This window comes from Spinacia oleracea, chromosome 4 (assembly GCF_020520425.1).
Source record: "Spinacia oleracea cultivar Varoflay chromosome 4, BTI_SOV_V1, whole genome shotgun sequence".
NCBI classification, from domain to species: Eukaryota; Viridiplantae; Streptophyta; class Magnoliopsida; order Caryophyllales; family Amaranthaceae; genus Spinacia; species Spinacia oleracea.
Window position 1 is genome coordinate 160834019 of NC_079490.1, and position 14410 is coordinate 160848428.

Here is a 14410-nt window from a genome sequence, read left to right on the forward strand (position 1 = left end):
TTTTTAAAAGGTTACTATATTTCTAAAACAATAACTATGTTTTTAAAATAGTTACTGTCTTTTTAGAAAGTAAATTAACTTTAAAATAGTAACTATGTGTTATAATTAGTTACTATCTTTTTTAGAAAGTAAATATAACTTTAAAACAGTAAATATGTGTTATAAATAGTTACTGTGTTTTTAGAAAGTAAATAAACTTTAAAATAGGAACTATGTGTTATAAATAGTTACTATCGTTTTTAGAAAGTAAATATAACTTTAAAACAGTAACTATGTGTTATAAATAGTTACTATCTTTCTTAAATGTTATTATAAAATTAAACAGTTACTATGTCTAATAAATAGTTACTATCTGATTTAAATGGATACTCTATGTTTATGTATTTATTATATTATTTGAAAGGTTACTATATGATTTTTTGGTTACTATGTGATTGTAATGGTTACTATATAGTAATATTTTGTTTTATAATTGTTTTGTTTCAGTTGCTAAGGAATCTGTGTCTATAAAGAAGAACAAAAAGGCTGGCAATCCGAAATCAAAAGCAATTGAGCTTGTACCTGAAAAAGAACCAATTGAAGAAGAACAACCTAATCAACTAGTTTTACAAAATTCTTCTCTGGTTGACGTTCCACAGCCTGAATCTCATCAACTTCATTCACAAGTTTTGAAAGAAGTTGGCGCTGATGGCCTGCCTATCGTGTAAGTGTTAGTTTAATTTAGTTAATTGTTCTAAATAGTTACTATATGTTCAAAATAGTTACTATGTTCTAAATAGTTACTATATTTTTTAAAATAGTTACTATATGTTGTAAACAGTTACTATATGATTCCAAAGGTTACTATATGTTGTAAACAGTTACTATATGATTCCAAAGGTTACTACATGTTTTAAATAGTTACTATATGATTCCAAAGGTTATTATATGTTTTAAATAGTTACTATATGTTTTTAAATATGTTCTAAATAGTTTCTATGTGTACTATGTTTACAATAGTTACTATATGATTCCAAAGGTTACTATATTTTCTAAACAGTTACTATATGTTCTAAATAGGTTCTATGTGTACTATGTTTACAATAGTGACTATATCAAAGGTTACTATGTGTTCTAAATAGTTACTTTATGTTTTAAACAGTTACTATATCTTCTAAATAGTTACTATATGTTATAAATAGGTTCTATGTGTACTATGTGTAGTATAGTTACTATATTATTTGAAAGGTTACTATATGTTTTAAACAGTTACTATATTTTCTAAATAGTTACTATATGTTTCTAATAGTTACTACATGTTTTAAACAGTTACTATGTGTTCTAAATAGTTACTATATGATATATAAAGCTGACTTACTTTCATTATTCATTTTTTTCAGGTTTAATTTTGATACACAATGTTCAGGAGGATCATTGTGTAAATTAATTAAAGACTTCTCTCCTGATCAAAAGGCAGCTGTTCAAGAGATAGGGTTTGGAGGATTGTTAGGCCTTCAATTAAGTCGAAAAAACACTCAGATGATGTACTGGTGCATCAAGTGCTTTGATGGTGTGAGTTCTCTGTTTACAATCAGTGATTCCAAGCAATTTGAAATCACTGATTATGATGTGTACGATTTGTTTATGCTCCCCCTTTCTGAGCTGGAGGTTGAAGGGGTTAAACGTGGGCGCAATTCCACTAATCCTGATTTTGATTTGAAGATCAAGTGGAGAAAAGAGTTCGGTTTTGAAGAGGTCAATGCTCAAATTCCTATAAGGTTGCTTGAGGACAAGATTAAATTGTTGACATATGGTGGTGATCTGTTTAAACAATTATTTGTTTTTGTTGCTTTCTCTACATTTTTTACTCCAACAGCCAATAGGACTGTAGATTTGAGATTGGCTAAGGCTTTGGAAGATCCTAAAATGATTCCCAAATACAATTGGTGTAAATACGTTCTTGACGTATTATGTGAGGAAACAGTGAAATTTAAAAATTGTTTATTGAAAGGCAAAGATCAAAAGACATTTGGAGGCTGTGTTGTGTTTTTGCAACTTGTGTATTTTCAGAGGATTAAGTTTAGGAATTCCAGTGGTATTCCTGGTCAATTACCTCTTATTCAGCATTGGACATCGAAGATGGTAACCGATCGGATTCATGCTGAAAATGCCAATATGAGTGCATTATATGGTTCTGGTATATTGGAGAAGGAGAAGTATCCAATTTTCAAAAAGTTTGTTTTTGTTGATGGTCAAATAGATTTGACCCAAATCAAATCTATTTCGAAAGAAAATGAAGCTGGCAGCAGTGGGGGAAGAGCTGAACAGCCCTATGTTGGGCGTCGAATTCCAAGTCGGCGTCCTAGGATTCTTCAGTTTGAAATCCCTAGTTCTCATCCTACAGATGAAGAAATTTTCTCTAAAGCCACTGAAGTAAGTTTACTTTATTATTGATATATTTGTCAATATATAGTATAGTTATTTTTTATATGCTATAGTTATCTTTTATACACTATTGTTATCATTATCTTTGGTTTAGTAAATGTAGGTATATATAGTTATCTTTTATATTCTATAGTTATCTTTTATATTCTATAGTTATCTTTCATACACTAAGTTACCATTACTTTGTTTATTAAATAGTAACTATATGTTTTAAACAGTTACTATATGGTATAAATAGTTACTATATGTTTTATGTACTATAGTTATCTTGTGTATACTATAGATATCTTTTATATACTATAGTTACCTTTTATTTACTATAGTTATCTTTTATTTTCTATAGTTATCTTTAATATTCTATAGTTACTTTTCATATACTATAGTTAACTTTTATACAGTTATCTTTATATACTATAGATACCTTTTCTTATAATATTTTTTGTATTTTTAGTTAAATTTTCATATTATGTTCCATATTTAAATTTATGTATTTTGTTATTAGGATTTTCATGGTCAGTGGTTGTTGATGAAGAGAGATCTGGATGTAGTTTCAGCCATCCATGCTGAAGAGCTGTTCAAATTAAAGGCTTCAATGCCTTCGCAGAACCATGGCGATGATATTTTGGAAAATTCCACTTATCAAAAGATGGTTGATGAGTTGGTGGAGATTCATCAATTGGTGAAGAATCTACCAAATGGTTGGGATGACATTTTTGGTTCAAGTAACAATCCAGTTGTTACTGCTGCCCCTCAACCTTCTGCCGTTGTTCCAACTGAGCCTGCAGTTGTTACAGCTGCTGTTGTTGATGCAACAACATCTACCGAAGCAATTATTCGAGAAGTTGATCCTGACACTCAAATAAATGCAGTTCTTGATTCTTTGAAAAGCAAAGCTAAAGAAATTACGGAGGATGATGATGAAGAAATAGAAGAATATGAGCGCGTGTGGGCTGCATTTCAAAAATGCATCATTAACAACCATGCTGTATCAAGAGTGAATGTCAGTGTCTATGGCATAGAGGAAAATGTGATGTTTATGTCTCCGTTTATGAAAGCATTTGAAGATTTAATGAGGCATCTTCCAGCATTTGTTCAAGAAGTTGTGGACTTTGCTGCTCTGACTGATGGAGAGGGTATTTTGACTGAGTAAGTAGAAGTTTTCTCATTTAATAATTTATAGTTACCTTTCATATAATATAGTTACCATTCATATATTATAGTTACCTTTCATATAAAATAGATACCTTTCATATATTATAGTTACCTTTCATATATTATAGTTACCTTTCATATAATATAGTTACCTTTTATATAATATAGTTACTTTTCATTATTTATAGTAACCCTTCATATAATATAGTTACCTTTCATATAATATAGTTACCTTTCTTAAAAGTGAAGTTGTTGCCCTAACTTTATAGTAACCTTTCATATAATATAGTTACTATTTGTGTAATATAGTATCCTTTTGTTTACTATATTTACCTTTTATATTCTATTGTTACCTTTTATTTATTATAGTAACCTTTATAATTCTTCTGACATATTTATTGTTTCTTTTTTATGTTTTTCAGTGATAAAGTTATAGAATACAATCATTTTATTGCGGTAGGAAGAGATGACATGTGGACCCTTCCTTCCACATTTGATATTCTTTTGATTCATATTGAAGCTTGGGCTTTTTTATTGAATGAAAATGAAAGGAATCCTGCCGGTTCTCCTCAGAAGCTGTTTTTAGGTGGCACATATTGTGTAAGTTATATTTTTAATAATATAAAATGTTAATTATTTTAAATTTTTTTGGCCTTTGTTTAATTTTTCTTTTAATATTGATTTGCAGAAATATGTTGCTGATTTGATTGAGAAACCAGGCAATGAAAAAATCTTGTCTGAATTGTGTGTTTGTCTTAATTATGGTGTGAAAGATGTAAATGGAGTTCAATCGTTGAAAGATTGTAATATGGTATGATTTATATTTTCTTTATATAACCATATTATCTTTTTTTTTGTCTCCTTTCTTGTAGTTGTAATCTGTTGTTTTTCTTTTTTATATAGATTTTTGCTCCTGTTCTGATTGAAGACCCGAAGCATTATTACCTGTTTGTCATTAGTATGAAAGACAAAAGTGTCTATTTCTTTGATAATATGCTTCTGGAACCAAAAGAGATGGAACAAAGGAAGAAAGCTTATTCTGTCTTGGTAAGTTTTTTTTATAGTTACCTTTTTTGTTGTTGTAGTTACTCTATAAATGTTATAGTTACCTTTATATTAGTCTTTCTTTTTTAGAGGAACTATATTTTTGACAAGGTTACTATTTGTTTAAAACAGTAACTATGTTTTTAAAATAGTTACTTTCTTTATAAAATAGTTACTATATGATTCCAAAGGTTACTATATGTTGGTAATGATTACTATATGATTTTAATGGTTCCTATATGATTCTAATAGTTACTATATGATTTTAATAGTTACTATATGATTTTAATGGTTACTATATGATTTTTAACCAACTGGTAATAGTTACTATATGATTTTAATAGTTACTATATGATTTTAATTCTTACTATATGTTGGTAATAGTTACTATATGATTTCAAAGGTTACTATATGTTGATAATACTTACTATATGTTTTGTACAGTGTTCTTCATTGGAAAAACTACTGAAAAATATGGATAACATTCATCATGAAGATATTAAAAGCTTCATATTTATCCCGGTCGGTGGTAATTGGAAGCGAGGTGCTTATGACAAAGACTGTTGTGTCTATTTGATGATGTTTATGATGGTTTTTCATGGTGTTGAAACGGTACAAGATGGTGTTGGGATTTTTGACTTTGATCCCTTGGCAGATGTAAGTTTTTGTGTTAAAAATAATTAATGTTATTCATATTTTTCTTTTCATTCTTTATAGTTATTGTTTTGTTATCATAGTTACTGTTTTTATTCTAATAGTTACTGTTCAAATATTTGCAGGAAGATTTCAGGAAGTTTCTCAGGGCTTGTATTTGTGGCACCATTGTGTTGTCAGATTTGAATTGTTACAGAGATGAATATCTGAAACGAATGGTTGCATTCAGGAAATACAGGAAACAAGATGTTTTGGATGCCCTAATTAAACAAAGGGAAGAGTTGACGCAGAAATACATGAATGATGCTTCAAAAATTGAAATTGTTGCAAGAAATAGTTCAGCAAGGAAATCCAAACATGTTGAAACAGAAGATGAAGCTGAGACAGATGTCAATGTTGAAGGGAAATGACGTGGCAAAGGCGGGAGACGCACCCGAGGAGGCAGACGCGGGAAGGCACGTGGACGAGGTGCTTCACGTGGTTAATAATTATTGCTGAAAAAACAATTTAATTTTTTGTGTTTGTATGTAGTCGAATTACTACTTAGAATGTACAATTAATTCTAAGTTTGATATAGTTACTCTCAATGATTTTTAATTGTTTGATATATGAGAGTAATTATAACTTTTGCAGTATTTGTGTCATATTGTTCAATTTACTTATTTTAAATATAGTTTCTATTTGAATGAAATAGTTACCTTTCTTCAAATATAGTTACTCTTATAAATTTGTAAGTCATATGATTGCATAACGAAAGTTACTATATTATCAAAATAGTAACTATATTTTATATAGAGTTACTATATGTAAAGAAGGGTGACCACTAAATGTGAAGAGTTGGTATATATAAAAAGTGAATAATTTTGTGTATAAATTCAAATAGTTACTATCTTACAGATATAGTTATCTTTAATAAGATACAATTACTCTCTTTTTTATGGTATTTTATTATTTGAGTAACATATAGTTACTATAAGTCATTTTGATTGCATAAAAAACGTTACTATATTTTTTTAGAATAGTAACTATATTGTTCTAAGAGTTACTATATTTTTTAAATAGTAACTATATTTTATAAAAAGTTACTATATTGTAAAAAAAGTAAGTATATTTTATAAAGAGTTACTATATTATCAGAATAGTAATTATATTTTATTAAGAGTTACTATATTGTCAAAATAGTAACTATATTTTATAAAGAGTTACTATATTTTCAGAATAGTAACTATATTGTATTAAGAGATACTATATTGTCAAAATAGTAACTATTTTATAACGAGTTACTATAAATAAAAATTGTGTGTTTATAGAGAGTTACTATACTGAATGTATAGTAACTATGTATTATAAAGGAGAACTATAGTATAAACACTCAATAAATTTGTTTAAAAATGTCGAAGTAACTGTATATGATAATAAAACAAGAACATCACTAAAATAGTTGTTCTTTAGGTGTAAATAATTGAATATTGGGTGTCTTGGATCCAAATTCTTTGTGTTTCTTTTTTCCTTTCTTTGATGGCTGCTTGTAATTGTCATATTGACCCTTTATTCTCTTCTTACTCTTTCCTTTAGTATTAGCACGATCAGGATCAAGCACAATTGTTATTTCAGAATTAGTTGATTCCCCGTCTTGTGTTTCTCGTTGTGCTTCAGCTTTTGCCTTTTCTTGTTCTGCTATCTTTGCAGCTTCTTCTTTTGCCTTCCTTTCTTCTTCCTTTTTTATGATTTCATTAACTGCTTTATTATCCATTTTAAACTTCTCCTCGATAAATTTTCTGGCCTTTGCTATCTTATGCCCTTTCAAAATTAAGTTATAGTATGTGTGGTATAAAGTTTAAGTGTTAAGTAAAATATCAATTGTAATTGTAACTATATGAAAATGAACTAATGTATATTGAAAAAATTACCTTCTGATCATATGTAATCTCCAACCAGTAAAATTGTTGATTTCACCTTTCTCCCTTTTTATTGTATCAACCCTTTCCCATATCTGTTTCTTTGCATATCTAGTCCATCTTGTTGTTATGTAACGATCTGGAATTGTATTGATTGAATGTAAATGCAATATTCTTAAACAATGGAAGCACAACCATCCAGATTCTTCAAAGTTTTTGCATGTGCAAGTGACGGTTGAATCTTCCATTTTGTATTGAACTTCTTGCCATGACCCTGTTAGATTATTTACATATAATGTAATATTATTCAAAAGAACATCTACTCTAAATATTAAATAAAGATTTATAGTTTTTTTTACCTGTTATTCCTTCTATCCACACTTCAAAAAACACTGTTCTTCCTACACTTCCCTTGAACATTGTACTACTTGCCACAGAAAGCTTGAACTCTTCTTCAAAATCACGGAAAAGTGTTATCGTGTATACATTTGCTGCCTGTTTTAATATAGCACTCATACTTAGCTCTGAAGTTGGTATTCCCCTTGTACAGTCAAAGTCGTCTTTTTCTTCGGTTTTTCTCCATCGATTTATTGTAGCTTGAAAAATACTATAGAACTCTGTTAATGTTGTACTTTTATTTGCTTTAAAACCAACAGCATGGTTTGTACTTTCACTTCTTTGTGAAGAAAGTATACCGGCAGAAAAAAAATCTTTACTTAAAGCTGTACACCATTTTTCTTTAAGACCATACAATCTGTTGAACCAATCATCTTTTTCCAGCTTAAAAGTGTTGATCATAGATTTCCAAGTTTCTTCAAAATCATTTGGTGTTATACACCCACTTAAACACTTGTAGAATGCGTTTTTGAAGTTTTTATCAGACTTCAATAAACCAAACCTACTGTTTGCATTTTTACTCAAGTGCCACAAGCATAACTTGTGTCTTGAAGAAGGAAAAACCTGAAAAACAATAATGAATATATATAGTTCTACAAAATAGTAACTATATTTTATAAAGAGTTACTATACTTTATAAAGAATTACTATATTGTCAAAATATTAACTATATTTTAATAAGAGTTTCTATATTTTCAAAATAGTAACTATATTTTATAAATAGTTACTATATTGTCAAAATAGTAACTATACTTTATAAAGTGTTACTATAATTTCAGAATAGTAACTATATTGAATTAAGAGTTACTATATTGTCAAAATAGTAACTATATTTTATAAAGAGATACTATATTGTCAAAATAGTAACTATATTTTATAAAGAGTTACTATATTGTAAAAATAGTAACTATATTTTATAAAGAGTTACTATATTGTCAAAATAGTAACTATAATATATGAAGAGGTACCTGTTCTATTCCAGCAGCAATAGCTGCATCTTGATCAGTGAAAATTGATATAGGGTGCTTTCCTCCCATAGCCTTCAGAAAAGTTTCAAACACCCAAACGAAAGATTCTGTGGTTTCATCCCCAATGAAAGCACAAGCAAACATTGTGTTTTTCCAATGGTTATTGATACCAACAAATGGAGCACATATGAGATTGTACTTATTGGTTCTGAATGTAGTATCAAAAACTAGAACATCTCCATATATTTTGTAATCTTCTCTCATCATAGAATCCCTCCAAAATAGGCACTCAACTTTTCCTTCAGCATTGAGTCTTACTCTGAAAAAGAACTCGGGATCTATTGATTGTATGTCATACAGTTTGTTCACTAGTGTTTGTGAATCATTGCCATCAATTTGCTTCATTTTTAACTTGTAGCAGTAGTTTAGATGATCAATCATCGTATGACCTACACAGTCGTCTCCGCCAGTTTCTGTTGACATATACCTATAAGACTCCATTGGTCTTAGACCACATTCTGACATTGCCTCAATAGCTTCTTTTTTAGGTTCTGTCATTTGTCGTTCCGATCGGTGGAGATAATTACTTATTTCTCTTGTCAATGGGTGATTATGTACCACTACATGCTTTTCTATTTCAAAATCTCCATTTTCATTCTTCTTTGCAAATATTTGAGCTTCACATTTTGTTCTTGTTATCATAACCCTCTTTCTCCTTTCTTTCTTTTTTGCATCCGATTGATCATCTTCATTTTTGAGTTCTTTGTTTTTAGGAGGGTCTCTTATTCCAGCAGCAGAGCAGTAGAAGTATTTTCCATTAACAATTGTGGTTCCTTCTTTATATCTATTCTTCCCTTTTCGTACACTAAAACCAATAATAGCAGCATGTTTGCAATATAGATCATAAATCTCATCGGTTGTTTTCCTTGCTTCTCCAATTAAACTGCCATCTAATTCTTTATCAATGTTTTCTTCCTGCTCAATATTTGGATTTTCAAAGATGTTGTGGTTTGTATCAATTGAATGTATTATTGAACCTGTACAAATACAAATATAGTTATCATTAAATGTGATAGTTACTCTTAATATTTATATAGTTACTCTTTATATGTTATAGTTACTATATATTTAACATAGTTACTTAATATCTATTGATTGTTATAGTTACTCTACAGTTCATATAGTTACTCTTTATTTGTTATAGTTACTCTATATTTAACATACTTACTTAGGATCTATTGATTGTTATAGTTACTCTACAGTTAATATAGTTATTCTTTATATGTTATAGTTACTATAAGTTAAATGTAGTTTATTGCTTATATAGATTATTTCGTTATGTGAAGTTACTCTATAATTAATATAGTTACCTTTCATAAATTATAGTTACTTTATTATAAATATAGTTATCATTATATGTGATAGTTACTCTTCATTTTATACAGTTACTGTTTATATTTTATAGTTACTCACAGTTAATATAACTCCTTTTTATATGTGATAGTTACTCTACAGTATATAGTTCTTCTTTATATGTGATAGTTACTCTTCATTTTATATAGTTACTTTTTATATGTTATAGTTACTCTACATTTAACATTGTTACTTAAGATCTATTGATTGTTATAGTTACTCTACAGTTCATATAGTTACTCTTTATATGTTATAGTTACTCTATATTTAACATACTTACTTAGGATCTATTGATTGTTATAGTTACTCTACAGTTAATATAGTTATTCTTTATATGTTATAGTTACTATAAGGTTAAATGTAGTTATTTCTTATTTATATTATTTCGTTATGTGAAGTTACTCTATAATTAATATAGTTACCATTCATAAATTATAGTTACTTTATTTTAAATATAGTTATCATTATATGTGATAGTTACTCTTTATTTTATATAGTTACTGTTTATATATTATAGTTACTCACAGTTAATATAACTCCTGTTTATATGTGATAGTTACTCTACAGTATATAGTTCTTCTTTATATGTGATAGTTACTCTTCATTTTATATAGTTAGTCTCTATAGTTTATAGTTACTCTACAGTTACTATAAGTCCTGTCTATATGAGATAGTTACTCTACATTAAACATAGTTTCTCTTTGTATGTTATAGTTACTCTACGTTAAATATAATTCCTCTTTATATGTTAGTTACACTACTGCAATTATAATATGTTAACTATATCAACATAACAGTTACTATATATATATTAAGAGATACTATATCATACCTTCTTCAATACATTGATTTGCAACCATAACTTGTTGAGATGTGCCTTCATCTTCATCTTCAACGTCATATACTTCTCTATGATTCTCTAAATTTTCTAAAATAATAATAATTACTCAATGAGTATGAAAGTTACTATAATTCTTCGTAGTTAGTTATTAGGATTCGAATATTACCGTCATAATTATACAATTTTTCTTCTATTGCGCGATTTAAATCGATATTCAAATCGATTAAATCGTCGTCCATTGTTGAAGCTCGAAGAGAGAGAAGCTGTTGGAGGAGAGAGAAGCTGCTGGAGGAGAGAGAAGCTGCTGGAGAATAGTGATTTTAGCGTTCTGTTTTTTTGGATCACGTGATTTCCTAACGGTATATGCGCTGCAAATTACCTAATTACCCTGGTCCATGATAACCTTATGGTGGACCGGGTCCATGCAAGCGGAATTGATTCGAACCCACCCGTTATCTATATTTTGAACCGGAGTTGGACGTGTATATCCTTATTTTTGCTATTTATAAAATTAAAAATAATTAAAATTGCAACAGTTTGGCATGACTTGACACATATGCCAATTCAAATTTTGTCAAATTACTCCGTATCTTTAATTATAAATTAGTAAATTATAAGTTATAGAACTTTGATACATTGCAATATCTGCATTGGGGATTTGGGGGAGGCCAGCAGGGAATCCTATAACACAATTCTTTTTATGTTTTTAAGGAACACAAATTCCTGTACAATAAATATCGTAAGAGTGTAATTTGGAAGTAAACTTATCAAAAATGCTTACAAGTTACCACAATATAATATAAAAAGTTATTTATTGTTAGTGATAGCTTTTTTTATTTTAATAATTAAAATTATCATTTCAAAATCACTCACAATGAATAAACATACACATGTAACCCTTTAAAAGTTTATTCATAAAAAATATTTCATAATATAAAAAGTTATCAAATTGAGTGAAGTTTCTTCGATTTGTAATAAATTTATTATACACAAAATGCGAACACCTATTGATCCCATAATCCTTCCTTCCTTATCCCAAACTGTCTAGCTCGTTAACCCGTATACTATCCGAGAGAGGTTTTTGGTCCAAAAGGGCCTTTTATCTTACTTTCTTAAAAAGTAAACATAAAAAATGTAACGTGAAGAATGGAAAAACTAATACTCTCTCCGTTTTTGTTTATTAGTCTCTTATGGCATATTGAACAATTCACTAAAAGGACACTTTGCATGTGAATCTCTAAAGAATCTCAACTATGTGGGTAGGGAAGAGAAAAAAAATAAGAAAATATGGGTAGGTGGATTGTTTAACGTTGTTGTTCCGGTGTTGAAACAATGGGCTTCGTATGAAGGCCCTTTCTGTGTGTGTTGAAGATCTTGCTTGCTTGAATGAGTTGTGTCCGAATTTACCTGCACAATGACAAAGTCACTAGCCTCGGAGGTGTTTCCGAAGAAAGCCCCTCCGATGCCTAAGTAAGAACGATGCTCGGATTCTAGAGAGAAGTTCTCTAGAGAGTAGTCTTAAGGCAATAAATTAGACGTACCTTGAGGTGTGAGCCTTGGCGGCCTATTTATAGTGTTTGTGTAATAAATGCCCATAGGTCATTTATTGCTATTGGGCCTTGGCCTTTATTGGTCGATGACTAGCCATGTTGAGTCACTAGTGGAAAAAGGGTCATTTGCATCGCACTTTTAAGCACATTTGCGTCGCACATTGTGCGTGGCAAAAGCTCTCGACGCAAATGACTAAAAGTCATTTTGCGTCGCACATTTGTGCGACGCAAATGACCCTTATTTGCGTCGCACATTAAGCAAATGTGCGTGGCAAATGACTTTTCAGGCACCATGTTGAAAAGTCATTTGCCACGCACATTAGCTAAATTTGCGACGCAAATGACTTTCAGGCGCAAAAAAAAAAGTCATTTGCCACGCACATTAGCTTAATGTGCGACGCAAATGACTTTCAGGCGCCAAAAAAAAAAAGTCTTTTGCCACGCACAATAGCTTAATGTGTGACGCAAATGACAATTTTAGCGCCAAAAAATTAAGTCATTTGCCTCGCACATTAAGCTAACGTGCGTGGCAAATGACTTATTTTTTTTTTTAAATATTTGTTTTTTAATATTTTAGTTGGAAATTCCGACATGATCGTCTTTGAAATTAGACGCTTCATTCCCAATACCGGGAATACATTTATAAATAATACATGTCACAAAAGTTTACAACGTAATTAACGTTCCCAATAAAAGGCAATTAAATTCGTCATAGATCAACCAACATGTTACAACAAACATAAAATTATTACAACAAAGGTAGCTAGCTAGAGATCGAGTTCATATTACAAATTAAGCTAAAAATTCGACATTGTTCATGAAGTAATCTGCCCAAAAATCTTTCACCTCATTAATCTCCTCCGGTGAATAAGGCAATGTTCTTGAAAAATCCTAAAAAAGTGTAAATAATTCAATTTATCAACGATCGATCAATATAATAGTTTTGTGTACTTCAATTTATTATATAAAGTACGTAGTTTATGAGAACATACCTTAGTAAGATCTTGACTATTACCATGATTCATTATTATGTCGTACATAAAACGCATGACGTAGTAGCCACAATCTAGTGATCCCGGTTGTTGAGCACACTAAATGCATTAAAATAAATAACACAAGTAAAATTTCTATCACATTGTATGTTATACTTTTGAAAAACTTGCTTCTTAGGTAAATAATAAACTAATTATACCTGTGCTGGAATCCATGTTAATTTAGTTCCCTTAGATTGTCCACTTAGTCTCTTGTAACTCCGAAAAGCACTACACATTCGATAAAATATGCAATTATATATACTTTGTTTACACATGTAAATGCAAAGAATATTTTACATGTAAGTGCAATTATAAATCACTACTTTACTTGTTTCCTTGGGGTCATATTTAGGCAAAAATGAAGTTTTCGAACCCAACTTTGAACTAAAGAACCTAAGAAATGTTTTCAAACTTATTACACGTCTCATATGCATATTTACAACTTTCTAAGGCTCTTTACAATCTATTATTTCACATTTAAGGCTAATTGGGTCGTTCTAGGTCATTTTTAGGCAAAAATGATGTTTTCGAACCCAACTTTGAACTAAAGAACCTAAGGAATGTTTTCAAACTTATCACACGTCTCATATGCATAGTTATAACTTTCTAAGGCTCTTTACAATCTATTATTTCACATTTAAGGCTAATTGGGTCGTTCTAGGTCATTTTTAGGCAAAAATGATGTTTTCAAACCCAACTTTGAACTAAAGAACCTAAGGAATGTTTTCAAACTTATTACACGTCTCATATGCATAGTTATAACTTTCTAAGGCTCTTTACAATCTATTATTTCACATTTAAGGCTAATTGGGTCGTTCTAGGTCATTTTTAGGCAAAAATGATGTTTTCGAACCCAACTTTGAACTAAAGAACCTAAGGAATGTTTTCAAACTTATTACACGTCTCATATGCATAGTTATAACTTTCTAAGGCTCTTTACAATCTATTATTTCACATTTAAGGCTAATTGGGTTGTTCTAGGTCATTTTTAGGCAAAAATGATATTTTCGAACCCAACTTTGAACTAAAGAACCTA

General features: G+C 29.5%; 4 protein-coding genes across 4 annotated transcripts; 2 read left to right on the forward strand and 2 right to left on the reverse strand.

Annotated features, from left to right (window-relative positions):
• Nucleotides 1-442: 442 nt before the first annotated feature.
• On the forward strand, nt 443-5197 carry LOC130472092 (uncharacterized). Its single transcript, XM_056842525.1, has 8 exons — nt 443-703; nt 1380-2412; nt 2927-3570; nt 3999-4176; nt 4265-4387; nt 4480-4623; nt 5065-5142; nt 5180-5197. The coding sequence occupies exons 2-8, from the start codon at nt 1519-1521 to the stop codon at nt 5195-5197; spliced, it is 2079 nt and encodes a 692-aa protein (XP_056698503.1). The 5' UTR covers nt 443-703; nt 1380-1518.
• Nucleotides 5148-5786, forward strand: LOC130459977 (uncharacterized). Its single transcript, XM_056827620.1, has 2 exons — nt 5148-5277; nt 5400-5786. Exons 1-2 carry the CDS (start codon nt 5197-5199, stop codon nt 5682-5684), a joined length of 366 nt encoding a protein of 121 aa, XP_056683598.1. The 5' UTR covers nt 5148-5196; the 3' UTR covers nt 5685-5786.
• A 920-nt stretch (nt 5787-6706) lies between these two features.
• LOC130472093 (protein FAR1-RELATED SEQUENCE 5-like) lies at nt 6707-9094 on the reverse strand. Its single transcript, XM_056842526.1, has 4 exons — nt 8537-9094; nt 7532-8132; nt 7210-7446; nt 6707-7074 (listed from the first exon to the last, which is right to left on the reverse strand). The coding sequence occupies exons 1-4, from the start codon at nt 9092-9094 to the stop codon at nt 6707-6709; spliced, it is 1764 nt and encodes a 587-aa protein (XP_056698504.1).
• A 3938-nt stretch (nt 9095-13032) lies between these two features.
• On the reverse strand, nt 13033-13703 carry LOC130471891 (uncharacterized). The gene is made up of 3 exons (XM_056842234.1): nt 13533-13703; nt 13333-13431; nt 13033-13231 (listed from the first exon to the last, which is right to left on the reverse strand). Exons 1-3 carry the CDS (start codon nt 13647-13649, stop codon nt 13133-13135), a joined length of 315 nt encoding a protein of 104 aa, XP_056698212.1. The 5' UTR covers nt 13650-13703; the 3' UTR covers nt 13033-13132.
• Between the last annotated feature and the right edge of the window lie 707 nt (nt 13704-14410).

Bases quoted from the DNA above. Each gene is read 5' to 3' on its own strand.
- LOC130472092 (XM_056842525.1), top strand. From the start codon at position 1,519: ATGATGTACTGGTGCATCAAGTGCTTTGATGGTGTGAGTTCTCTGTTT. The intron at 2,413-2,926 runs GTAAGTTTACTT...TTTTGTTATTAG, and splicing joins TTTTCTCTAAAGCCACTGAA to GATTTTCATGGTCAGTGGTT. The intron at 4,388-4,479 runs GTATGATTTATA...TTTTTTATATAG, and splicing joins CGTTGAAAGATTGTAATATG to ATTTTTGCTCCTGTTCTGAT.
- LOC130459977 (XM_056827620.1), top strand. From the start codon at position 5,197: ATGATGTTTATGATGGTTTTTCATGGTGTTGAAACGGTACAAGATGGT. The intron at 5,278-5,399 runs GTAAGTTTTTGT...AAATATTTGCAG, and splicing joins ACTTTGATCCCTTGGCAGAT to GAAGATTTCAGGAAGTTTCT.
- LOC130472093 (XM_056842526.1), bottom strand. From the start codon at position 9,094: ATGACAGAACCTAAAAAAGAAGCTATTGAGGCAATGTCAGAATGTGGT. The intron at 7,447-7,531 runs GTAAAAAAAACT...ATAATCTAACAG, and splicing joins GTGGATAGAAGGAATAACAG to GGTCATGGCAAGAAGTTCAA. The intron at 7,075-7,209 runs GTTGGAGATTAC...TAATTTTGAAAG, and splicing joins TGAAATCAACAATTTTACTG to GGCATAAGATAGCAAAGGCC.
- LOC130471891 (XM_056842234.1), bottom strand. From the start codon at position 13,649: ATGTGTAAACAAAGTATATATAATTGCATATTTTATCGAATGTGTAGT. The intron at 13,432-13,532 runs GTATAATTAGTT...TAATGCATTTAG, and splicing joins TAACATGGATTCCAGCACAG to TGTGCTCAACAACCGGGATC. The intron at 13,232-13,332 runs GTATGTTCTCAT...ACACTTTTTTAG, and splicing joins ATAGTCAAGATCTTACTAAG to GATTTTTCAAGAACATTGCC.